This window comes from Anas platyrhynchos, chromosome 4 (assembly GCF_047663525.1).
Source record: "Anas platyrhynchos isolate ZD024472 breed Pekin duck chromosome 4, IASCAAS_PekinDuck_T2T, whole genome shotgun sequence".
NCBI lineage: Eukaryota > Metazoa > Chordata > Aves > Anseriformes > Anatidae > Anas > Anas platyrhynchos.
In genome coordinates, this window is record NC_092590.1 from 40,190,999 (window position 1) to 40,218,045 (window position 27,047).

The 27,047-nt window shown below is 38.8% G+C and overlaps 1 protein-coding gene across 3 annotated transcripts; it reads left to right on the forward strand.

The window, feature by feature from the left end:
• The first annotated feature begins 1,569 nt into the window (after positions 1–1,569).
• MGARP (mitochondria localized glutamic acid rich protein) lies at positions 1,570–25,486 on the forward strand. Of its 3 annotated transcripts, none has more exons than XM_027456750.3 (7): positions 1,570–1,980; positions 2,620–2,723; positions 3,816–3,918; positions 8,565–8,804; positions 20,637–20,795; positions 21,500–21,547; positions 25,182–25,486. In XM_027456750.3, the coding sequence occupies exons 1-6, from the start codon at positions 1,896–1,898 to the stop codon at positions 21,544–21,546; spliced, it is 738 nt and encodes a 245-aa protein (XP_027312551.3). In that variant the 5' UTR covers positions 1,570–1,895; the 3' UTR covers position 21,547; positions 25,182–25,486. The 3 variants fall into 3 exon arrangements, with proteins under 3 accessions (XP_027312551.3, XP_027312550.3, XP_071893525.1); XM_027456749.3 differs by having other exon boundaries at positions 1,571–1,980; positions 21,500–21,548; positions 23,704–25,486; XM_072037424.1 differs by lacking the exon at positions 1,570–1,980 and adding an exon at positions 2,063–2,243 and having other exon boundaries at positions 21,500–21,548; positions 23,704–25,486.
• Positions 25,487–27,047: the final 1,561 nt, after the last annotated feature.

Here is a 27,047-nt window from a genome sequence, read left to right on the forward strand (position 1 = left end):
CTGTTCTGCTACTTCTTCCCCAGTTCTATAGTGACCGATAGTTTCAGGTATTAATTTGTATGCACATTCACTGCCAGCTTTTTGTCTTGGATGTGCAGACTTTTTGAAAATAACATGTGTCTAATAAATTTAGGTGCCAAAGAGAAAACCTTAGAGTGCTTTTATTAGCAAGGAGGTCAAGGTCACTAGAAATAGCTTCTATTTGCCTCTTTTTTTTTAACAGTTCTATGGTGGGAACCATTTTTCTTAGCTGTCATTGTGTGTTATGCATAAGAATGATATAAAATCAGTGCTTGTGGATTTGCGTTATTAAGCAAATTGTCCTTATTGACTTAAAAAACACAATCGTGATTCTGCCAGATAAAAATGTTATTGGAGATCATGGCCTCAGCAGTTAACATGCTACTTGAAAGAAACAACCATAGGACTACAAGATTCTCTGTATTAGTTTATTTTTCCTAAAATATTTTTGTCCAGCTAAAAACATAGTACCTTGTGAGACCTTTCTAACCCACTTCATTGTGTGTATTTCCTTCTTGCTAATTTTGTTTCCCCTTTCTTAGGTTGACCAGAGGCTTGGTAAGAAATACCATCATTGGTTGTGTCCTGTGAATAAATGAGCACAGCAGAAGTACAAAGTATCTAAACACTTACCTGTTCATACATTTCATGTGCATTGTTACAAAATAAATGATAAAGTGTGGAAGAAACTTACCAAGACTCTTCTTGCCATGTATTTTCATTCTACTGGCTTTCATATAGCATTTACCTTTTTCACAGTTTTGAAAATAATGTTCACAAACTGTCTTTATTATTATCTGGAAGTTGCAGTACAAATTCAAGCGTGATTTAAGAGGAAGTTTAGCAAATATTTCAAAAATTGAGTGTGGTCTTGACATTATTTTCATGGCTGAATTTCCAAAATAAGCAAATACAAGAATGACATTTACCAGAATCCTAATAAAATTGTAATTTGTATAAACGCTGAAAGGAGAAGCATGCCAAAGGGGAAGCTTCCAGCTCAGTTTTCACTAGATAGACTTTGAAAGGCTGATGCAGTGGTTTAAAGACCTGCTGTAATTTGTTACACATCTGTTTGCATACTTGTAGTTCTTTGAATACTGACTATTGTTCTTCATTTCTTTGTGGCCTGGATTGATTTCTTTTTTTCCTGTCCTGTACAACAGAAAAGAAGCATTATTGGAGATAATAAAAAAAAAAATCAGAAATAGCAAACCATTAAATTGTGTGGGTTTGATCACTACTAGTATTTCCTTGCCAGTAAGCTTGCTTTGCTTTTGCTGTGGCATGGAAGATGAATGTACTTTGTGCTTACAGAAAGTGAGGATGAAAGTTCAGCCCTCAGAACTGTTTAACTGACCTATGGCTCATTAGTTATTAGTTTACCCCTTCCTAACTGGTATTGCATATTTTCTGACGGGCACAGACACTTTTCTGCTTCACAGCCCCCTGAGACCTGTCCCAGAGGGTCGTGCCCCGCTGTTCCCCGAGGACCTGTGCCGTGAAGGCGCGGTATCTCCCAGCTGGAGGGGCAGCGCTGCAGTTTTGCAGTATTTCTGAAGGGCAGCAGAGGGGGAGTGCGTGCAGCGCTGCGCCCTGGCTATGTCTGGAGCCAGGTGCCAGCCTCCGTGAGCTGAGCGTTGTGGTGCTGCTGTGTGAGGCAGCACTCGCAGCCGCACCTGCCATCAGCCAAGGGCAGCCAAGGGCAAGAAGCCTCCCGCTGCCCGTCCCCAGCGCCCTTGGCGTTGCGCTGCGGGCTGAGGGGCCGGGCTCGCTGCTCCTCCCGCCTGCGGGGCGGGACGGGGCGGGGTGGAGCGGTGCCGGTGCCGGTGCTCCCGCAGCGCCCGCTGCTCGCTCCTCGCTCCGCCGCCGCCATGTACCTGTGCCGGGCCGCCTCGCAGGCGCTGGCCGCTCGCCTCAGCCGGGCTCCCTCAGCGGCCGGCCGGCTCCAGCACCGCGGTACGGATGGGGCGGGGGAGGACATGGGACGGGATGGGATCGGACAGGACAGGTGCGGCGGGCGTTGGGACCGTTGGTGCGGGGGCCGTTGGCGGCTCCCCCGCCTGAGGCAGGGGGCGGGTGGTGCTCCTCACAGCCCCGCTTCATGGGGGCGGCTGTGGCGGTGTGGGAGGCTGCCGAGCGCGGTGTGTGCTGAGCGGGTTGTGTAACCCTGGTTTCGGGTGTGCAGCTAAAGGTCAGCGGCCGGTGCGCAACGAAACGAGGTGCGTTAAAAGGAAACGGCTGCTGGTATGTGGTACCGCTGCTGATCGTGACTGAATAGCGACAGATTAATTCTTTTAATTCGTGGGCAGAGCATGTCTCTGTAGGTGCCATCCAGCACCTGGAAGCTGATGCAGGCAGACAGCAGCTAACAGAAAATCTTACGCCCTTAGGAAGACCTCAGCCGTGTACCCCATTCACGTTAGCCACCACACCCCATTTAGCCAGTTGTGCTAAACACCGCTAATCTACATCCCCCCAGTTTTGCTACAGCTCTTTTGATCGTCCCTTCCCATGTACAGCTCAGACTGCAAAATTCTGCTTTATGATCCTATTGTAGCAGCCATTTTACATCGCTATCAATAACGTTTTTTCTAGCACCGCTTCGCCAGATGTCATCTGGGAGCGTTCCTGGCTCTTCTGGAGAGAACATGATTTACTATCTCCTTGCTGGCGTTGCTGCTTTTAGTGGTTTATTTTATGTAAGTGATTGGCAGCGGAGCTCTCTCTGCTCCGTCCTTCTATTCGCTGCTCTATCCTTCTTAGCTGATGTGGTTTCAGGCGTGTTCTGCACTTAAAAAATATGGTCAGGATGTAAACTCTGTCGATAAAATGTGGTTGTCATAGCATAGAGCTGAAGCAGTTTAACATAAAAATCAGTCCAAGAGAATTAATGAGACAATGTATAGTGCTTGCCTATTTTACTGTTATTTTGATGTGCATGGCTACAGTGATTCTCAGTGGGAAACGCATTTAAAGCCATGTGAAATGAATGTGTCTAAAGACAGAGTAAGGCATCTGTCTCTAACACCTTGCCTCTTCTTGTGACTACAAACATTAAGGACATACTGCAGAAGGAAAGAGGGATGTGAACCCAGAAGGGGAAGATTATGAACCTGGTTAACTGGGGCAATAAGAAGGATATGAATATTAATCACTCAGAAAAAGCACGTTGGAGTTTTGTAAACACCAAGTTATTTTCAAACACGTTCAGTAATCATTTTCCACCCTGCCTCTAAATATATCAGTCTCTGTGCTTCATGCCCCTAAAGCCTTTCTTTTATAGCTTTCTTCCCTCGAGATTTGAAATAGTGACTAGCACATCCCAAAGAGGTACAGGTTTCTATCTCCCACAAAATAATCCTCTAAAATGGTAAACAGCATCTGTTTGTTCAAAATATTATCAGATTGTGTGACTGCATGTCTGAAAGAATTTTAAGTTCTCTTGCAGTCAGCTGTTTGCATACCATAGTTTGTACAAAAATAAATATCTGGCCATATATATATTTTTTAATACTCTGTTCAATTCCTGAAACACTGTATTTTCTCTCTGACATCTACACATTTTATAAATAGGTAACGTGTAAATACGTTACTGAAGCAAAATAGATTTTTTGGATATTTTTACCTTGCTTATAATAATTTGATATGCCTTTTAAGAGAAGCAGTAGTACCTGTTTGAAACCCTCCTCTTTTCCTTTTTTTTTTTTTTTTTTTTTGTAATTTTGTAGTTAGCTATTAGTTGACGTGCAGCTATATTAGTTAGATATATCTTTAGATATGTTATTTTTCAGACCTACAGAACCGTTGGTTCCTCCCGCAGCAACTACATTGAGCATATGCATATTCTTCAGGAGAGAGCTGAAGGGCGGAAAAGCTCGTACAGGTCAGGCAAGGGTGAGTCGAGCTCTTCTCTTGTTCTCTGGGTACACGAGGATCTGGAGCAGATATCTGGATTATGTAATTGGGCCTTAACCCTGTCCGAGTCCAAGATCTGTGACTGGGAGTAAAGACAAAGGTGTTCTGCTCAAATTTAGGAGATGGGCTTAATGCTTAGGCAGTGGATCTGTCCTGTGATCAACCTGCGGTATCTTTGGATGAAAAGAGCTAATGTGTGAACCTTGATTTTATCTTGGGCATTTTCATTTGATTTACGGAAAGCTTAATGAAACGTGATTGAATGCACGATGCTGTCAAAATCAGTTCTGTTCTTTTGTGTTTGTTTTTTTTTTTTTGGTGGGGATGAGGGGTGGGAAGAGATAATATCTCTTTCTCAGTCGACAGTTTGGCTCCAGGCCACATGTCATCAGGGAATGCAGTTCAATCTTGATGTGTTGAGCTGGGAGAAATATCTATTTATTTATTTAAATATTGTAAATAGAACCTATTTCTTGTCCCACGACTTTGATTTAATCCTCTTCATTTTAGATTTAAATGAAAAACAGACACCACCTAAATGAATGGCAAATCCTTCATGCTTAAATAATTAGACCAAGTTAGTTCAAATACTTGTAGTGGAATGTTGTCTCTGTCTACATCAATTAGTGTTACAATGAAGTTAATCTGAAAGATAGGACCTTGGCAAGCATGGCCTTGCTATGAAAAGCAATTACAAAAATGCCTTGTTCAGGGTCTCTTTATGTTTATTGAGTTATCGCTAGAGCAACAACAAAAAACTTTTAAAAACATGAAGCCATAGCACTTGAAGCTATTCTTTATTTTTTCAGAGGCTGACATCTAGAGAATTGATTTCATGTATTTGCATCCACACAAATAGATTTGACTAAAGTATGCTGAGTTTAATTTCTTTTTCAATGTGAGAACATGCTTTATATTGTTAGCCTCTAAACTTATTTCTTTAGGAAGTATTCTTCTTGAAGTTCCACAATGTAGCCTTTAGTTTGAAAGCTTTAAAGCTTTTTTTTTTTTTATTTTTTTTTAGCTTTAAAATTACAGAACTTAAGATTTTAAATGACAAAATACTTTAATCTCCTTTCTTTTATGCATCCGGAAATAACAAAGGTTCTAAACTTACTCTTTGGATGCTGAGATGGCCACAATTTTAATGCAATCCTTCCTTGTCCATCAAACAAAAAATCTGATCAGGACCAAAGTACGTATTTCTTCCCAGTGACTTAGCATTTTGCTGTTCAGGGAAGAAACAAGGGTTATGCCAACCAAGGCAGTCAGAAGAATGCGGTAGCAGTAACAAAACCTTCCAGGCCACTCAGAATGTAGTCAGTATATTCCCCCTTTTCTTTGAGGGTTCATTTCTGCTAGGTACTGCCTCTTAACCCTCGGCTACCAAAATGTGTGAGTAGGATACCAACAGAATCAGTGGTACTGTTTACCCATTGAAGGTTATAGTTGTGTTGCCTGAGATGTGGGTAAGAGTAGCCAGTGCTCTGTAACTTAACTGTCAGTTCAGGTACTCTCCAGATATCCCATATCTGATGCCTTGTGCTGCTTAGAAATTTATGTAAACGCAACAACCAATGGCAGATGATTGCTGCCTTTCATTATTGACAGTAAGAACACTAAAACACTTCTGGGGCCATTCAGTGAAGACATTTGACACTTTTATTCTATATTATTTTGGATACTGGACTCCTGGCTAGATGCTCAAGCCGGAGTTTTCAATTGGACTTGAGTGACTAATTCCAATTCACAATACAAAACTACTGTTGAATCAGCTCTTTTTAAATATCCTTCTTCATTCCCAACTGTATTCTCCCCGAAGAGGTTTCTATTCTTACTTTTCCTATGGAATCCTGTATGTGCTTTCTCAAAAAAATTAACATCCCTTCCTCCCCTTTTTTCCTGTGCCCTGCATAGTCGCATTTTCTTGTGTATCTTGTTGTGGTGTGTTACCATAGTACTGCTTTTCCCAGAAGTTCCACTGGAGTTTCTTTCTCCACATATTCTTTAGATTCGGTCAAGTCCTTACACTGTTTCACAGTAAGCATTGCTGATAAGAGTGATTAAAAATTAAGTTCTTGAAGTAATCTAATACTTTTTGGGATCACTTAAGTTCAAGCTTAAAATACCCTGTAAAACAGCGTTGACAATGAAACCAAATGGCAGATAGAACAGTAGTATGCCAAACAGAATGTTCATGGTGTATTTGCTACCTATCATATGGTAAGAAGAACATTCTAGCTGGAAGAGCTTACTACTAGAGTGCAGCAGATCAGAGAGAGACTCTCTTGATCTAAGTAGTTTTCATGGTTTCTCTTTCTGAGGAAAGTTCTCCCCTTGTGCCCAAACACAAACTGTCTATTACAAAAAACTTCATGCAGCAAATGGTGCTGTCAAAACAAGAGAAACCATCAAATACTATTCCAGGCTTGCTTGTTTATTAGCAGGTTGAAATCATATTTAATGGTATCTTATTTAATGATGAAATTAGACATTTATAAGAAAATCTAATAGCAAATTTTCTGTATTTCTTTTTAACTGAAAGCTACTCTCAAATGTAGGGAGGGATTTTAAAAAGCCCCTGGCAGAAGCCTGACACAAAGTTGCAGTTGGAAATCTGGGACATCACTTGAACTGCAAAATGATGCTTGCCTTGTGGAACATTCTACTTGTTTATTTAGCAAATACCGAGCTTTGTCTTCCATTTGCTTGTGTCTCCTTTTAACTTATTCCGTATTTCCTCCTTTTCAGCAATGATTTTTCTTTTTACCTTAATGCAAGCTGATTCAATCTTTCTAATCTGTACTCTGCTTTTACACTTTCCAGACTAAAATACAAGGGATATCTCTTTCCAAACCCGAGGAAGTTAAATACAAACAAAGGACAGTCGTTCACCATTTCACCTACCATGGGATGACTTTATGCCTTCTATTGTAAACTCCATACTTGTGAGACTTTATGAGAAGCACCTATGTTTGCAAGGCCAAACCATATTGAGCTATTACTGAACTTGCTTTGTAGAAGGCAGTTCTGAGGTTGAGAAGCTGGCTGTTCTGAATGAATGCACTCTATATCTGACTGTCCAATAAACTGTACTGAATGCTGAGCTTGGCTGTTAGTCTGTTCTTTGCGTAATCAATGTATTTTTCTGAAAGATAGCATTCTCTTAAAGGGACATGATCAGGTTGTGGAGTACAAAGCTTTGGTTTGTACTGAACACTGAGCAGACTTGTGTTAAAACCTAAACACAAACAGATGGCTTTCTTATGCCAATGCAAGACTAAGATGTAAAATTGATCTGTTCAGTTTTTAAACAAATATAAAAGAATAAAATAAATTCTGACTATGTCTCTTTAAGTTTTTTCTTTTCCTTTTTCTTTCTCACTTAGTTTACACTGTATTGCAAACTTTATTTCCAGTTCTGTTTTTTCACTTGGTGAGTTGGGTCTAGTAGTAAACTTGCAACGAACACTTGCTATATAACTTTCTTGATCTTAGTGCGTATTTGCATGCTGTTTGTGCATCTTCTCTGCTGTTTTGTGCTGTTTGTAATGACTTGTCTCAGCTGAGTATGAAGTATTGCATGCTTGGGAAAAATTGTGATTTTCAATTTCTAGAGAGTCTGACCCCACAGCAGTTAGGCAATTCTTTGAGACAGATAGGACTGTTTTAGGTTAAAAAAAAAAAAAAAAAAAAAAAAAAAAAAAAAAAAGTTGTAGGTGGTCATATCTCCAGTAAAGTGAACACTGTTCACTTAAAATTTGCAATTAATTTTCTGATTTATATACCACGTTTCAGTCAGGGTCCCCTGTCTCATTCAGTCCCACGGGTCTTATCGTTCTTACTTGGGTAGTATGGCTCTTGCAGTCCCAAGTATGGTCACAGTGCAGCAAGTAGAACTTTAAAGAAAGCAGGGTAAACAGGGACAGCAGAATACCTCTGGCAAAGGAGAGCTAAGAGATGGCACAAGACCCATCTGAAAACTAATTCTGTATTGGGCTCTGCCCTATTGCAGCTACTGCCAGCCAAATTAGCCACCTTGAATGTAGCCCTGCACAAAGTGAAGCTGTGCCTTGGAAAGCAGTGCTTCTGAGCTGTGAGCCCGATTGATAATGCACTACCTAAGAGCTCCCAGGTATGGTGGCAAATGTCTTATTCCCAGTACGGTAACGTCACTACTGGGTGCGAACAGGAGAAGAATCCTGCTCCCTGTGAGGTCAGAGTCCATTATCACTGGCCTTTTCATCAGAGTAGATTTGGAGCAACACTTGGTCTGGTCTGGTCCCTGTCACATTTTATTTTTATCCTTCCCTGCACCCCCACCTCTCACAGTCACTTGCTTTAAGCCACACTCTTGCTTGCTACACTGAAGCAGTTGTGGAACTTGGTAATTAAGAATATGGTTTCCTTATCTTGTAAACATCTGTTTTTTTGGTGTGACATTAGACAATAGGGGGGAATCATTCTCAATGTATTGACTTGGTTTGTAGATTCTGATCTCAAAGCTTAGTTAGCTTCCCATTTTTAAATTTAAATGAGGATGATCGTAAGAAGTAGTTGGGGAATTTGTATTGCATGCATGCACTTTATGCTTTCTTCATTTGTATTAAATAAATCCTTAAAAGGTGATGAAGAGGAAACAGCTGAAGCTGCTGGAGAAGACACAGCCACGGAAGAAGCTGCTGCTGGACCTGCAGCACAGGATGAGAGTTCTGGGGTGTCCCCAGAAGCTGGAGGGGAGAGTGACTTACCAGCTGCGGATGCACCCCCTGCTGTGGAGGGAGCACAGCAGGAAGCTGCTGCTGATTCAGAAGCTGCTGCTAATTTGGAAGTTGCTGCTAATTCTGAAGCTGCTGCAGCGCAAGGTTAATTTATGAATGCACTTTTGTGTGTGTGTATGTTGTGAGTTCTTAAACTCTGCTTCTTAGAACAGAACACAAAGAACAAACACCGGTATTCCTATTGGAGGCTGTCCTGCAGTGAAAGCTAATTCAGTTGTTACCTTGACGTATCGTAAGTGTTAAGGTAACAGAACTTTCAAGAAAGTTCATTTAATCAGTGTCTCTAAAAGCATGCTGCCTGTGGCACCAGAGCTAGTCTAAAACTAGAAGAATTAAAAGTTTGTTTTACAACCCCATTCTCCTTCTTCAAGATCTTAGTTAAGGTGAGCAGGTAATGTGATTGGTTAAACAGTTGTTCTGTGAGCAGATTCCTAAGGGTCCACTACTTCACAGGCTGTTCCTAGGGTGTGCACACTAAATATAACTCTTCTGTCAGTTAACTTCAGTGGAATTGCAAAACAACCAACATGTCACTATGGTCTTGGTCTTAAAGATAGATCAGGCTAAAAATTTCAAAATTCAATAAAACATCAAACTGGCATTAAACACGAGTCATTTGGAGGCTACATATGCAGTATTTTGAATTCTGAAATATTTTTGTTTACTGTTCCTTTTAAAAATCACGGTAATACAAGTATGCAAACCTATCCATAAGCTGCATAAAACGTAATTTTATAATTTAGTTTGATTTTTTTTTTTTTCAATCAAATTTATGTACTGCTATCCTGTAAGTACAGAGCAATGACTTTTCCTCTTTCCTCATGAATGATTCAATTAAGATTGGAAGGGATACACACAAAGCAATGAGAATTTCTGTTTAGATAGGAAAGCAGCAAACACTTGCATCTGGTATGCACAGTTTTTAAAAACAAAGGAAGCAATTGACAAGCCTATGATGAAGGAGAAACTTCACTGAAATTCTTTCTTTGGAAAGGAAGACTTCAGTGTGGCTGTACCATGTGTGAAAACCAATGAGAGTATTAAGCTTGACTTAAACATGGAACCTTTACTGTGTGCCAGTGGTTGACTTCTTTTTTGAGAAAACAAATGCGCACCTACCTGCATCTAAAATATGAGTCAAACTGAGTTTACAAGTGTTTTGGCTGCTAGTGTGTGGGGAGGTAATTTTAGTACCTTGGAAGGTATTAGCTGATTCCTGAATTGTATTCCATCTTTTTCCTTGGAGGCTCCATTGAGGTATGGGTGCATCTTAATGGCCTTTTTAACAAAGCAACTTGAGAGGTGGTGCAGCTCTTCAAATGGTTGACTTCTGTGAAAGCTCTATATACAAACGGGATTTTAATTCATGTGTGAATGGTTCCTTGTGCTTGTCTGCAAAACAATCCATTAAAAATAACAATGTTTTAAAACAATACTTGGTCCAACCTGGTAAATGTAATAATAGCTCATAAAAAGTATGAGTAAGTATATTTGTTGTGATTATTACAGTTTACATAAACAAATTAATTATGAGGTAATAATTAAAATACCTACATCTTTAAAAAGAAATCTACTTCTGTAGAATATTTACACTATTTCGTTTAGAAAGGAAGCAGTCTGGTATATGCAAAGTTAGTGAATCACAGGTATAAATAGAGATTTTTTTAAAAAAGTCTTTACCTCTGTTGCTCTACAGAGCAACTGCAAAATTTCATTGTAAGAAGCGGACACTTGCTTGTATCCCGAAGTGGCTGAATATTCCATTCACAACGCTGATCCATGGATAGTTACTAATTGTTGGGTAGGGTGGGATCTTTGTATGGTAAATATTCTCATCTCTCTTTGGAAGATGAAGCAGCTAAGGCTCTAGAACCTTGCCTGAGAAATGTTGTGTGTACGTGTCTGAGTATCCAATTCCAGACGCAGTGACTTTTTGTAGTTGGTTACTATTTTTAGAAGAGCAAACCTGTGCCTTGTTACTGCTCGTGTAGACTGGGAGTCGATGCAGTATCGAGATATTACTGATTTCCTAAATCTATTTTCTCAGGCAACATACTGAAAAACAGCACTAGAACAGAGCTTCTGTTGCATAGATATTTATAAGGGATTCTGAGGGCCATCTCCTCTGTCAAATCTTGCTGCAGCAATTATTCTTTGCTGAGTGGTAAGCTGGCAGAAAGAAACCTGTGAGACATAAAATTGTTGAGAGACTTCTGCTTGTTGTTCCAGCCATCTTCCTTCCAACCTCTCATCAGGAAATTACATGTTAGCAAGAACGTGTCGTGTCAAGCAGCAGCACTTGTACTTCACCTCAGCAATTACTAGTGTCCGAGGCAAGGGAGTGCCCAATCTCTTTGGCATTTCCGGGGTGTTAAAACTTAGGATCTGAGAACAGTTTTCTGGTGCAGCTGGTCACTATTAAAGTCAATTTTAAATAATCGTTCCTAATAGTTGTGCCTAAACCAAGGACGAACGGTGTGAATCCCATAAGCAGTTCATGTGAGGTTCCTCCTCTGGGGCTGTCCTGCCTTGGCTGCAGCGTAACCTGAATCCTGCGGTGGGAGGCTGCAAGGTCAGCGGGGCCGCCTGTCACCAGGTCACCTTAGCATGCCATGCATCCGCGCCTCTCATTCAGGCCCAGCCTGCAGTAGAACAGCAGGGCTTCTGAGGCAGTTCTTTCCTCAGACCTCCAAGGAGCTGACAGATGCCTCTGGCTCTTGACCTCGTGAATGCTTTAACAAGCAGCACACAAAAGCTTAAAGAAATATCCCTTTCCTACAAGCCAATTTCAATCAACAAAATATTTTAAATATAAGAAGATAGTATTGTGAGCCAGAAGTTTTCTTCTCTGTATGCGCTTTGTCCAGAGTGTTACTTGCAGTAAACAGCTACTTGTGAATTTAAAATGTTTTCTTTTATTAAATTAAATTTAATTTAAATTTAAATTAAATTTTAATTATTATTTTTAATATTTAATATTAAATTAAATTTATTAATATTAATATTACATTTAATATTAAATGTTTTTATTTTTAATATTTTTAATTATTAAATTAAATTTAAATTAAATTTAAATTTAATTAAATTAAAATTTTATTTATTAAAAATATTCTGGAAATACCTTTCAGTTCTGTATTTAATAGTCAATCATTTACGGTTTTCTCTTCATTTAGAGAAAAAGTGTCTGCACTTTTACTAAAGCAGAGAAGTATTTTCTCTCAGAATTGACAAGAGAAATATAGATCTAAGTTGAAAAAGAATACTTATTTAAATAACTTTTATTAGTTTTGTAGGTAGCTTGATACTACTTCTGCAGATGAAGATGCAAGTATTTTTTATTACCATCACACCTCTACTTTCTCAAATGCAATTGATTTTCTTAATTTATAAAGCTTGCTTTAATATTTTTAGAAGTGTAAAGTAGCCAACAAATGGACATTCATCTCAAGCTCAAGCATGCATAGATACATATGTATGTATGCAAGTAAAATGAGTGAGCATCTATGGATGCTCAAAAACCAAAAAACCTTGGATGTAGGTACTTAAACAGGGTCATTTCAATTTTAGAAAGCTAATTATAATTGCACTTGGCTGAAATTTTCTCCTTGCTTCAATTTATGCAATTTACAACTCAGTATTAGTATATGGAATTTTGTTGTTGCTAAAAAAAAAGTATTGTGTCACACTGTTACTCTAAATTCTGTTTTCCTGTGCTTTTTCTATTACTTGAGCAATTGCACTGTCACTCTTGGTTACTGCCTGATGCTGGTAAGTTTCATGCTGTTTTCCTTTTAGTGTACACTGTGTGATGATAAATAAAGATCAGTTAGTCCTCAGGTAGAACAAATGCTATAAAATGCACAGATTGGCAAGAGACTATTTGGATTCAGCAGAGTTGTTGCATTAGCGACTGTCTTAGTTTGTTGGATTGCTGCTACAAACTTTGTTCCAACTCTGGTTTTGCCATTATCAGCTGGAATAGCAAAATCAATTAGCTCAAAGCCATTTGCTCGTAGACTTCTGTGGTGTAGGTTCCTTTCTAATTTTGCAAGTAGTGAAGAACATGGTCTCTTCTCCATTTATTATTTCAAACACTGTTCTTCCATGACTGGATTTAGGAGGGGTGAGTAACTGGGTTTGGGGAGGATTAGTGTGTGAATGTGCCAGTGTTTTCTGTGTTAAGCTTTGAATGACATTATAATGCCAGCTGTCTGCAACCTAGAGAAACAAATGTAGGCTGTGCTGGGCAGGAGTTACTGCTTTCCGGACAGAACTTTTGCTGACCCCATCACACAATGATGCCAAGCAGATAAAAACACCCTACGTGACCAGTGTACGTTGGTTTTGCTTGGTAAGTTACCAAATTCTGGGTGCGTACTCAAATGCCTTCTGATCTGTGCTGTGACACTGGCAGTATTTTGAGATTGCTGAGAACTCCTCAGTGATTGCTCATACTTAGTCAGAGGTTTTCATAACGATGTTGCTCAGTAGAACAGATGCATCCTCCCAGTCATTTGTTTGTGTGAGATGTAGGAAGGAGGAAAAGCTGTTCTACCTGCAGCTCTTTATGACCTTAAAGTCGTGTTGGGGCAAGATGCAGCACGGATAGGGCTGGACAGACCTTAAATACTACATCACCTGCCTACAGTTGGAGCTTGGGAAAGTGACTACGCTGTTCCTCTCCCCGCAGCCCTCATCCTTGCCTGTGTAAATCAGAAGCATCTCCTAACAGGCCTACTGTTTGCCATTTTTATACATATGGCATTAAATGGGTCTGTAGATAGAGAACGTTGTGACACAAGACAAATAGAACGAGGGAAACTATTCCTCTCATCTGACTAAATTAGTGCTTAATTGTCAACTATAATAAAGATTTTCTATTTAGAATCTCCTTTTAGAAGATTTTTTTTTCTTTCCTCTTCATTGGTTATACTGAATGAAGTGAGCTAAATTAGGCTTTAGAAAATAGAATTATGAGAATGTTATCCTACAGGGGCAGCATCCATATCCGTGGAACTACTGTTGGCCATTTCTCCATCTGTCCCTTGGGCTGCTGTGTTTATTTTCCATCCTTTTGATTGCCATATATCGGCCACTGTTCTCTTATCTCTTCCTCCTGTTGTTCTTTCATAAAACTGAGCTTATAGATGAGTCATCGTAGCATAAACAACTGGAAAAATCTGTGGGATGAATATGAACAATGTTTAGAAAATAATTCTGTAGAAGCTGTGAGTATCTGAAGACATAAGCTGGTAAACAGACTGTTCAGTTTTGACCACCTCAGCTGAAGAGAGACTTTTACAGCATGCACTAAGGGGTGGTTCCAGTAAAATGGAAAACTGCTAGTAATTCCCAGCCAAGGGTGCAAACAAGTAAGTGTGTGAGAACTGCTTAAAGTAACTGTCTTCCTGTTTGTCTACTATAGAGCAAGGGGACAAGTAGTTACTAACGGAATATTAGAGCTGACGAAATGGCATAAGGTGAATAATGTATAAATGGTTTTCACCACTAAGGAGAAAATGGAAGTACTGATTTTACTAATAAAATATTCATAACTCCACGTCAAGAATAATAATAGTAAAAATACAATTTGAAAGATAACTTTCTTTAAATTGGAAAGCAAGGACTTAAGTTGGTCAGCCTACACCATTAGCATTTATTTCACGTTAGATACTAGTACCCGTGGTACTTGAACGTGTTCTGTAAATACAGCATGTGGAGGAATACTGCTAGTGTCCTGCTTTAGAGAAAATGGCACCAGTGACATCTTTTTATTCCCCAGCGGTGAGAGTGCAAACCAGCGCTGGGATTTTTATATTAATTTTTGGCCAGTGTTTCTCACTGCAGAGAGAAACTTCTTTTTCCAAAACCAACAAATGCTGAACTTTGGTTGCCACTCGGGCAACTGTCTGGCATGGGTCAAACTTATCCAGGATCTAAGGCAGCCAGGTACTCCCACCTTTTGTGATCTATTTTGCAACATCTCACATATGCATTCTTGAGTTACTTTAAGATGTGTCAGATTTTAAGTGAATTCTACTTCCCTGCAAGATTTTCACAAGCAGTTCTTAAAACTAAGAACAGGGAACGTTTTGCTCTGCCTATCTTAGTGTTTCAGGGGACACCCTACAAACCTGCAGTGGAGCTTAATGGGTAGAAGCTTTACACCCAAGGACTGTCCATAGAATACTGTTTCCTATTTTCAGTTATTTGATTTTTTTTTTTCCTTTGGAATTACTTTGTGACATTGGTTATGTTATAGGTAGCTTGAAATATCAAAGCCTTTTTTGGTATTTTGGTTTGTGTGCATTCTGTGGCTCCAGGCAGATTCCATTCATATTATGCCGGCTATCTGGTATTATTTTAGCTTTATAAAGCCAAATTCTTCTGCAAAGAATATTTTCAGAAGTAATTGAGCATGATTTTCTGCATGAAAGATACCAGTCTCATCTTGACTGTTTAAAGCAAAACACAAACATGATATGAAAAATATGTGTGTAAGTGAAATGATTCCCTCAGAAAAGTACATTTTTTTTTAAATGTAATTTAAAAATATTTTTAAATAGAGGAAGTGAATGTCAGTTGATTTTTTTTTTTTTTCTAACCAAAATACACATTTTGTTAAAATGAATCAAAAGATCAGGATCAAAGAACAGGGAACATTTACAGCTATCTTAGATTTTTTACAGCTAAGAACATTTAAAGCTATCCTACACTAGGATAGCTATAAATGTATTAGTAGGGAAATGCAAAACTGGGGAAAAATGCAGGCTGTCTCTACTAAGAAGGCTGTAGCTATCTTGTATGGTCTTGTTATGAAACCTCCAACCTGAGGGAAAAAAATCTCTACGTATCCCCAAGCAAGGGAAAAATTGAATGTAACTTTCTTTTTAAAATCAGGAACACCTCTCTTCTCCATGGATATTGTACATAAGAAAAGCATGCTTAAGAAAATGCTTCAAAAATACACAGTAAAATGTAAAGTCTTGTTTATTATATTCTTCTATTTTACAAGATTGTATAATTACACCTGCTGGCTATTTGGTCATCTATAAATTGTTATCCCTAGATGTCAAGAATTATCAACAGGTTTCAACACTAAAGCACTCTGTACGAGGAGAGCACTCCGAAACAGTGCTGAGTCAACTGGCCAAAGGTAGTGAAAGTTTGGCTGTAGGAATGAAACTCTGAATTCCTGGAGTGCCCCCCACTCTCCAAATGTTTTTTTGTTTTGTTTTAAACTTGGACTTTTCTCTTTTTTTCATGCCGCTCCTAACGTGTCAGTCTCCTCTATTTGTTCGTATTAAGAGGAGGGTGTATTTCTTCACAAGGTAAAGTCCTTCACATGCATGAGGAAGGAGGACAGCAGTTCTTTCCTTTTTCAGATAACTTCTTTCTACGTGTAAAATGTTTTGTTTGTTTTTCTTAGCAATTAATTGTTAACTGCTACTTTAGTGGAAGAAGACCTAACCCTCACATTAACATGGTTGATTTTCTTGAATTGCTGCAAGGTTTAAACTTTAGTTTAAGTTAGTACTGAAAAAGACTTCTGCTTTTTGCTTTTTTTTTTTTTTTTTTTTCTAAAAAAAGTTTTGCTTCCAGAGTAGTTCACACTTGCACACTAGACAGGGGAGTCAGACTTCTGACTCTCTGAGTTCACCTCTTGACAATACTGACGTTACAGGAGATGAGTGCAGTAGGTAAAGAAGTAAACTTTGTTTTTAATTCTCTTTGATTTCATATATCTTACTATTTTTTTTCAGGAATTATTACAATGAAACCTGTCAGGAAATAATATGTATGTATTTGACCATTGTTGGTTTGGTTTGTTAGCTTTGGTATGTGGTATGAAACACAATATGGAAAATTCAGCTTTATGAACACTGAACTCTAAAACCTGACAATATCTCCCATGCAGCAAGTGCTATCAGAAACATTATCATTTACAAAAACTTTGCAGGAGCCATGTTCTTAGCAGATTTCAGACCAACTGATCAGTGCCCACTCAGCTTGTGCCATCCCTCCCTTTCACCTGCCTGCTTCAGGACCACACTATAGCATATTGTTTGCCACGTGAGGGGACACAACTGCCAAGGGAAATTGGTTTGACCTCAGACTGGAACTCTTGAGTCCCAGACAAAAGTCCAAGTTGATCCTGCTTGAAAAGTCCCTCAGGACAGTTTTAAAGCTTGTTTAAAATGCTTCAAAGCTTTGAGGGATGATGCTATGCAAGCAGTAGGATCTGGATTCTGAAAGTGCATCCATATGTTGTTATTAGCAGGAAAAAATCAACCCATGTGTGTTTTTTGCTGATTTTTATTTTTTATATTGTTAGCTGGAGCAAACATCAGTCATACAGGCCATACAAGTCCCTGCTTATCATGCTTCTCTGTTCTGCAGGGAGAATGCTGAGCTCGCTTATATTAAGACAATCAATGGAAAACCATGAGAATGCAGAAATGCAATGGATTTGGAATGTTTTCTGTTCTATTCTGAATGCAGAAATGTACAGTCCTGCTTTCTCAATGCTAGAGCTTGTAGCATTTGTAAGAGTAACAATTGTATCTTTAGAGATTGCAGGAATAAATATTTTACAAAGGAAGAAGGTTTTTTTTTTTTTCACTGAAATGATAGGAATGCAGTTTTCTAAAAGTTATACTGCTGGGTGGAACTGGATGTTGGACATAGTGCCTATAAGCTACTGGAGCTTCCTAATGCTGCTGCCTTGTCTAAAACCAAAACAAGCTAATTTCCTTTTGTCCATAAAATCAATTTCCTTTTTTATATTTACTTAACTCAAAACAGATGGGCTTTCATAACATAACTAGTTTGTTATTGTTTGGTGCATGTTTAATGTGCAGCTGGTTCTTGCCCAGTCATGTTTCTGCATGCACAATTTGGAAAGGCTTATTTCACCTTGAAATGGGTATCTTGTAAAGCAAAGGGATCTAAAACCCACTTAAAAGTGCATGTAATTATCTTAGGCAAAAATAGGGGATATTTTTGTTTGAGTTCAGTGTTACACTGAAGCAATGGATATTATAAAGGTGTTGAGTTCTGTACTGGTGGTTGTGTAGTGACATCATGCCAGTGGCTTAAATAGCCTGAGGTCTTTGTACTCTCTAAATTTTCAGTATGTTATAATCCCTTTGAACACTTTCAGAACATCTGTTAATGCAATATGTATAGCCTGGCTACTTGCTGGTAAACATGATTAGTTTGGTTTCTCTGAGGCTTGAAGTTCTTCTCTGTTAGCTTTTGTTGGAAGGACTAGAAAGCTAAGCTCCTAATTCAGATCTTCAGATGCAATAGTACAATGCTAAAATTATGAAGTGTACAGCTTCTGTAGAGTAATACGTCCTACAAAGATTTGGAACAGGATAAAGCACTGAGTGAAACTGTAAAATTATGAAACCATTAACTGCAGTGCTGCTAATGCATGATGTACTTGTTTTTTTTGTTGCTGCTGTTGTTGGTTGTTTTGTTTGTTATCTACCGAATTAAGAAAAAAAAATACCTTGAGAATATAGAAAAATTAAGAATATCAAGAGCATTGCCACTTTTAGATTTTATATTATCTGGGTTGGGGTGACAGTCATTTAAGACTAATTTGATTGGAACATTGCAAATAGGTGTTTTGATAAAGACGTTAAGGAGCTGACGTAGTATTGTATAATATTTATAAGAAAGCAGCTGGGCATTCAGTGGAGAGCATTATACAAACAGTACTTAAATACCATGTGTCTTCACTGCAGAGAGGCAGTTACACAAGGCAGATTATTTTCAGTCAAAGCATGTAGAAATCACCAGAAAGCTCATGTAAATAGAGAAAATGGGTCACAGTCATTGCTGCACAAAGACATATGGGGACTTTGGAATTTCAAACTGATCAGCCTTCAGAAAACTACACAATCAGTTAAGATGCTATAACACCTCTACGGCTCTATTTGAAAAATGAGCTTAAATTTTGTGGAATTGTAGAACTACCAAAAGTTAGAAGTGATTTCAATACACCATCTGTTCCTCAATTAACTTCTATGGAGCTTCATGACAGGCTTATTATCAGCTTCATGAAAACTGAATAGACAGAGAAGTGCTTCCAAGGATTATGAAAAACGAGTTATCACTGTACCTGGCACAGATTAAAATCTTCTTTTATGTAGCGTTACTGCAGTATTGTACATAGAACAACAGAGATATTAGGCAGCACTGAAAAAAAATACGAAAAGCATGCAGATAAAAATAAATAAATAATAAAAAAACCCAAGCAAGCCCATTGAGATTAAATTAATATTTAAGGAAACAAAAAGGAGAAACTCCTGAACTTCTTAATGCTTTGTGCTGTTAGCTGATCAATAGAAGAGGGAGATGTGATGGACCCTGTTGTAATCTTTAATGCCCTTCACAGACAAGGAACTGTGTCACGGACCCGATTCTGCAAGCGGTGGGTGACTTGTTCTCAGATTGCCAGGTAATCATTAAACTTGGTTTGCCCTGGGATCACAGGAATTCCCTAGAACAGGGAAAAATGTGTTTATCTTGTGAGTGGGACACTGCATTTGTTCCAAGACTGAGCTGTGTAAAAACCACCAAAAAATAGATACTTGTTTTGGTATGTCAGATTAACATTCAAAATAGCAGTCATGGTTATGGAGTTGTACAGCACCGTGTTCAGGTTGATACCATCTTCGGATGATATTTTGGCAATGGAAATAGGAAGAAAGCACACTGAAAATCTCTGAAAAGTTGATCAATATCGTTGAACAACAAAAACCACATGCAAAGACCCTTCCTGATCTGTATGCTCTATTGCATCTTTGACTATAAAGAACATGTCACGTTACCATGCTGAACACTGAACAGAATGACAACAATGTAAGAGCAGACCACACAGAATGGCTTATTACCTTTTTTTTTTTTTTTTTCCTCCTTTCCTAAGTTTCTAACTGTGACAATACAGAGAAACTAAAATCTCGTTAGGTGTTTAATAATTTTCCATACATGTCCTGATGTAAAGCACAGTTTTGTCAGGTTGCTGTGGGCAACTTTCAGTTTAATATAGACATGTCAAGAAAGCCGTGGTGATAGCAACAGAATTACAAAGTGAGCAGGACTTATTTTCATGATGCATTTTCATGGTGCCCAGAACAAAAAATGACACCTAGTAGCTTGTCATAAATGCAATAAGGAAAAAAAAAAGCTGCTAAAATGGTCTTCCTGGGCTAGTCTGAATCTTTGCTAGAGATAGTGTCTGGAGTAATAGATAATGAGTGGTCTAAACTGCCCCAGCTGATGCAGCCAGGAGCTGAAAGGAGCATTTCAGTTGTGGCATCAAAAAGGTTGCTCCTACGAAATTCTGTCCATGTGCACTCAAAGCATGAATGTGAACACCACTCCAGTTTCCAAGGAGGGAAAGCACTAGCTAGAGTTTTCTGTAGTAAGCAGAGACAATTACTCACAGGTTTTCAAAAATGCAAAGCCTAGGTTAGAAGAATATGAGAAGAGACATTTTGCTTGAGTAACATTTTAAAATGTGATGTGTTTGGTGTCCCTGTAGAATGTAGATACACAGATACACTAATAAATAGGCATCAGGAGATAAAATCTGTATCTGTAAGAGTATACACAGTTTGGAGAACATGTACCTTTTCTTTAGGACATGAAAACATCTCATGTTTATAGCTTTCTGCCCCAGGGCTAGGAATAGTCAGATACTAGTTGTGATATTTCCTGGAATTCCACTTGCAAAAGTGTATTTGCATGATAAGATTTAATCATCTCATAGACTCTGTTGCCTCCAATTACTTCCAGCATGTATGTTAGGCAGGTACTTCACATTCTTGACTGCTTTCCCTTATTTGTGCCAGTGAATCGACAAGAAAGACAAGACAATTATCTCTCTGATTTGATTCATAGAAACTGTGAGTGAAGTCTTGGATGTTGCAGCTTCTTCTGACCATGAGGAAAACTTAGACAGTGTCGAGGAAGGAGTAGCCTCAGCAGCTCAAGAGATGTCTGACACAGCCTCAAGGAACCAGGACGCTGATGCTGAGGAGTCGGGGCAGACTTCAGAAGGTGCAAGAGTACAGCTGGGTCTGAAACCTTTGGTCTCTGAAAACCACTGGTAGCAGCTTGCACTGAACTAGCTGCAAGAGCGTGCAGAACTGAAGTGGCACAATGTGTCTGCTGGTGGTGACTGCGTTTGGCAGTGTTAGCAGAAAATTTAATGTTGAAGTGATTTGCTATGCATTAGAAATGGGTGCCAGTAAGGTGGGCCATGGGGGCATTTTGAGCTCAGTGCCCTGCCAAGTGGCTAGACGTACAGTCCAGTAAAAACATGAAACTCTCCCTTATGCTCTATGTGATGTAACACTTTTTCTTTAAAAAAGTTTGACTTCATTTGAAAGATAGAATTTTCTTAAATTACATTGCTGTATAGAAAAATGTAGAAAATGATATTTATAAACCTTACAATGTTTCAGTACAGATATAAATGATTCATTCTTATATTGCTCTTGAAGTTGAACAATATAATTGAATGCAAAGAAAAATGTGTGTTAAATCAACATCACAGAGATTTTCAAAGTTTGGCTGCTAACTCTTTTACAATTAGATATAAACAGTATAAAGACAAATGTCTGTATACCTGATATGACTTTGAAAATCATATCCCTGTAGTTCAAAAGACCCTTCTTATTTGTAGCTGAGTAAGTTGTTTCCTTTTCTTCTGCAGGTATGCCATACAATGTTTCTCACTAGCATTTTGTCTCCATTTTCAGTTTCTGTGGACAAGGAGACACCCGAAGAAATTGCTAAAGAACCCTAAAGGTACACAGTGCAATTGCAGCATTGAGGTTTCCCGCAATTCACCTTTCTGTTTTTTTTGGGTAGTGGCAAATGCAGGATGTGGCAAGTCTGCACATGCACTCTGATGGTGAATTGGTATTTCCACACGTAACAAGTGCACTGTAAAAAATAACTTAACTGAAGCATTTCTTATTGGTTAGGAACATCTTTTTGAGGTTAGGGAGCAAAACTACCAATTGCCACACTGGTTATTTATTTGTGTCTTTAGCTTAGTTCCCTGCAAACTGGATTAAGACCCAAGAATTATGGTTCTCTGCAAGGCCAAATTTGTTCTTTGGATGCTGATTTCAATTACAGAGATACTAGTCTTCTGGGATATTATGATATACAAGTGACCTGCCTTTTATTTTTATTTTTATTTTTATTTTTATTTTTATTTTTATTTTTATTTTTATTTTTATTTTTATTTTTATTTTTATTTTTATTTTTATTTTTTAAAGACATTTTTCTAGATTAAACTCTCTGCACTTTTAGTTTGTGCTAGGGGAAAATATCAAGTACAACATTGTTACTGGTTCTGATCCCTCAGGCAGCTCCTCCTGAAACATGACTGATAGCCTTCAACTAATGTTGCCGTAGACTGGGATTAAGGAATACTTAGATATTATCAGTTGGACATATTACATCATAGAATAAAACATTTTTTCTGAGTTTTATTATTCTGTGTGACCCCCTTTCCAAAATGGACTGCAAGATGGTGAGAAAACCCTAAGGGGAAAGAAATTGATTGATAGATTGGCTGAGAAATGAACATGAAGCTTGGTAGAAAAGATACTAATTAGAATAGGGACAAATGAAAACTAAGCAAATAAACCTTTCAGGTCAGGAATTCTCCACATTATTTTTACTTCCAGTTAACAATTCATGCATTAAATCTTGGAGCACCGGTGCAAGAGGAGAAGGAAGCAGAGCAAAGAAACTTTTATTTTTCAGTGTGTCCTCAAAATGTATGTTGTATGTCTATGAGCACTTGAAACATAATGGCACAGTACTATGAGTCGGCCTCAAGTGCAGGTTTACTTATTCCATCATCCACTGCAATATAAATTATCTTAATGCCTCTTATCTTCATTTGATAAGAGGTAAGTGCTGTCCTTAAGCTGCATTAGTAAATAAGCCAAATGTCTTGGGTCTTTTTACATGTTGTTTTAGCATTTGAAACTAAGGAAAAAAATAAAACCAATGCCAACATTATAAAATAATTTACATAATACTTGTGTAAGATGTTCCTCTACCAAATACAATGTCTGTATTTTACTGGAAATTATGGTATGAAGGGGAACATATATCTAACGAATATGGGTGAGATGTGCAGAAAAGATGAAAGGGTGTGATTCTCAAAACTGCTGGTTTTGCTCAAAATGAAAGCTACAGGCACCTGAGGACATCACATCAGAAAGCCAAGATACCGGGCAATTCTCTCCACTCTGGGCCACACAAATGCGATGACATAAAGAAAGTAATAGCGTTAGGAAGTGATTTGTTTGCTTGTTTTGTTTTCCTGTTAACATCTTGCAACCCTAAATTGTTGTACTGTTATTCCAGTTCACTTTCTATAAAATACTAGTTATTCAGCGAAGGGGTACAAGTAGTAGTAGTGGATGAAATCCTCAGTTCAAGCCTTGAATTGATGCTGAGAGCTTATCTGAGTAAGAACTCACTGTTGTTCCCCTTAATTTTCAGAGTACAGCAGTTATTCTATGTGTGGCTCTTGGCCCCATACTGACACTGCTATGAAGCTACGTATGTCAGTAATCTCAACAAACACAATTGCTTTACCTCATGCTTAAAGTTAAGTGACTATTTGTAGACATAAGGCTTAGGGAATCTGCCCAGCATGCAGGGGAAATCATTGACACCTGGGCAATGTGGCTGAAGATGAGGGATTCCTTGAAATTGTACTTTATAGCAGAGCAAGTTTTTACAAGCCATCAGATAAGAATGATTTACACAGCAGTAGCGTTTATATGCTGCAATCACTTAACTGATAACCTGCAGTCAAAACTACGGTGCGTGTTGACAGTTCCAGAGAAACAGGCCTGCTGAATGAAGTCTGTTGCTAACATCATTTACTGATGCTCCCTCTAAAACACTTTTTTTTTTTCCTTTTCCCCAGTGAGCAGCACTGAAGCCCTTGAAAAGTTCAATGGAAATATTTGTGGCAATCAACCAGCTGATTCCTGTGTGAAACCTCATACTCCTCCCTGAAGATGCAAAACAATCCGTGCAGTTCGTCACACCGCACGCTACTTACTAGGACCAGTATTCATTGCTGCAGCAGACAACCTAATACGATTTAAGTTGGCTAGGCAGACACTTCTGCAATTAACATCTCTGCTTTAGAAAGTAGCACCTGGTAACAAGTGTCAAAGTACCACCCAGCATGTAACGATAGCTAGATGTACCAAGAGAAGCAGTAGGCATAACTGAATCCATGTCAGGTGAACTTGTTTTAGCTCTTGGCTGTCTAGATGTTTACTTTGATTTCCTCCTTTTGGTCCAAACTGTGGTGCACGATTATACCATTGTAACATTCCACATGGAGTAAAAAGTTTTAACTAAGCTAAAACCTTATAAAAACTACCTGGTAGTATTTTTACATTGGGTCACAGGGGGAAATAACAACCTTGTTTGTCTTAAGATTTGGATTTTCGATTTTTACCATAGGACATTTGGCTCTACGAAATCTGATTTTCCTCCTGTGCGAACATTGTAGATGCTATCCTTCCTTGCACAACAGTAGCCAGGAGAAAACATTTGTAAAGCTTCTGCTCTGAGAACAAAAACTGTGTGCACGCAGTAGCAATAAGGACTTTATCGCAAATCACAGAAATCAGGAAAATCAAAGTAATGCTGGCTGGAGCTACCACGCTTGATCCAAGTGGTGGCTCCTGCCCTGGGGGTGCTGGGCCCTGTTCCTGCCAAGCCTCGTTCAGCTTGCTGTAGTCTTCGTGTTGTTCTGTCTTAGCAGCGACATTGCAGCGGTGGCATAACATGACGGAGGATTGAGAGAACGCTCCTGTACAAACCGGGAGCAACTCAGGCTCTGGTTAAGCTCCTCTGAGAGCTGGCAGGTGGCCAGCAAAATCCCCAGGGAAGGCTATGGCAGAGGTGTTCAGATGGACAAGGGTTCCTAGGGGCTAATGAAGAGCAGAATGGCTATGGAAGCTCAGAACAAGCTGTTATCTGTCAAATTACTCTCCCCCGGAGAGGGGCATGTTGCAACCTGGGCTAACTGTGAAACATCATGGAAAAGTAGCTACAAGGGCCTTTGCAGGCCAGTGGCCTTTTTCGCTCTTTCTCAAAATGTACAGCCACTAAATAACCTTGCCTTGTTAGTATTAATAATGGAAAAATCTATAATGAATCATTAGTTTGTAAGCCTGTGTTCTCCTAGCCCTCCATTCTGCTTTATGCAGGCACATGAATGAGTATCTATTTGAAAGTATTTACAGAGGTTCCCATCAGCTAAAAGCATTACAGCCATCAAGAATGGCAGCAGTTCTAAGTGAGGCCCAAATAAGATATATTATAACCAATTTCTATAGAAACTGTGAACTAAAAGGTGTATCTGTCTGCTTTCTCTTCGAGCAGAACTTTGGAAAGATGCTGAAGGGGAGATGATGGCATTTTAAAATTCCTACCCTTGCACAAAGAAACTCCTGCTCCTCCACCTGTCACACAGCAAATTATAACAGTGCTCCAACAAGAATGTGGCCTATTGTCCCTGCACCTGCTTGTAAGAACGACTGGAATAATGCTGAAGCAAAATCAGGCTCCTGAGCTTCAAGAAGCCCTTCCATAGCCTTCTACTTAGAGGATAAAGCCACTGCGATTAAGAGCATTTTTTTTTTTTTTTTTTTGTAGACAAAGCTACTGGAATAAAAGTCTTAGCCTGATATTTTGTTGGATGTCTGTCTATATTTATCTGGTAGATTAAACATTCTGTGATGGATGGTTTCTCTTAAATGTTATTTTTTATTTCTTCATTTTCAGAAATTCCCAGTGAAAAAAGCTCTGATTTCTACAGCCGACTCTAGGGTTTCTGAAATTGTAGGATTTGCTGACTGTCCCTTTGTCTCTGGAATTGCTTGGGTATTGAGCAAAATATATTAGCCCATGGGAACTGTTGCATGAAGAATTAAAGCACAACCTTCAGGGTGCGTTCCAAAACAATCTTCCCAGTTTCAAAAAAAAATTCACAATCCCAGGATAACCTGTATATATGCTTCATGTCAGGGATCCTCTTTAAAAAGAAAACAAACAAACAAACAGAAAACCACATCCAAAACCCCAAAGACGCTACTCTTTGAGGTCAAGGGAAATAGGAATGCATCATGAACTTTAGCTGTGATGACAGGTAGCACAACACAGTCTGCTTCAACACTTGATTATCCCAGATTAACAGCAGAGAGATTTTGTAACATGCAGAGGCTGCTGTGCAGAAATAAATAGCCAATTACTGCATGCAAAATGCCTTGCTGCTTTCTCAGAAATTCTTTTTCTTACTGCTTTAGGTGCTTGATCACTTTTATCAGCCATGTTAGCATGCAGTATAATTACCGCCAAGATGAATATTTTTCTGTTCCTTCACCTCCAGAAAAGTGACTTTCTGAGCTGCAACACAAAGGCTGTGATGAAGCGTAGAAAATGGTGAAGAGAAACTCATTAAGGAGAACAAGATTACAGCAGATGTTAGAGGGAGATGACAAGATTAAAGGAGATGGGGAAAAAGGTGGTGTTTGACAATATACTTTAAAGCTCAGAATAAAATTCAAGTCCTGAATTTGTCCAAACTGCAGAATGCTTCTCTGCAGCCAGCAGGCTACCTGTGAAACCAGCCAGTGAAGCGTTTCACCTCCCCCTAGCGCTGGCTCTCGTGAAGGATCACAACCCGTCGCTGTTGGCCACAATTCACTTAGCTAAGTACTGCAGACAGGCAAAGTCTGTCTAACAGCTAAAGTTTTACTCTTTATCAGTGTGTTGATGTCAATATAGAGTTTCAGTTTTTACTTTCTTCTTAAAAACTTAAGACTATTATTTAAATAGACCACTAAAACTACAAATTGGTACTCAAAATTTGGAAAATATGGGAGTGAAATACCTTAACCAAGATTTCTTGTGCCAAAGCATCAAGTTTCGATGGGATAGAATAGTAATTTATTTGGCTTTCTGAAAGAAAAAGAACAAACCGAGCATCAGGGTTGTGTTTTTTTCCTTTGTTGATTCCTTTCCCTCTAATTTTGAATCAACTAGCCAACCCCAATTATTGCTATGCCAGAGAAGTGGGAAGGACACAAAGCTCCTAACAGCTGAGTGATGACTGAGGAGGTTACTGATTTATTTTGCTGTGCTCGCTAGCAGGTGGGTAAATGTAAGTACATGGCACAGCTGAGTTCCACTTTGGAGGCCGTAATCATCTATTGCAGGTGCTGTTTCCTCTCTGCTTGTGGTGAGGGG

Bases quoted from the DNA above. Each gene is read 5' to 3' on its own strand.
- MGARP (XM_027456750.3), top strand. From the start codon at position 1,896: ATGTACCTGTGCCGGGCCGCCTCGCAGGCGCTGGCCGCTCGCCTCAGC. The intron at 3,919-8,564 runs GTGAGTCGAGCT...AATCCTTAAAAG, and splicing joins CTCGTACAGGTCAGGCAAGG to GTGATGAAGAGGAAACAGCT. The intron at 8,805-20,636 runs GTTAATTTATGA...TTTGATTCATAG, and splicing joins TGAAGCTGCTGCAGCGCAAG to AAACTGTGAGTGAAGTCTTG.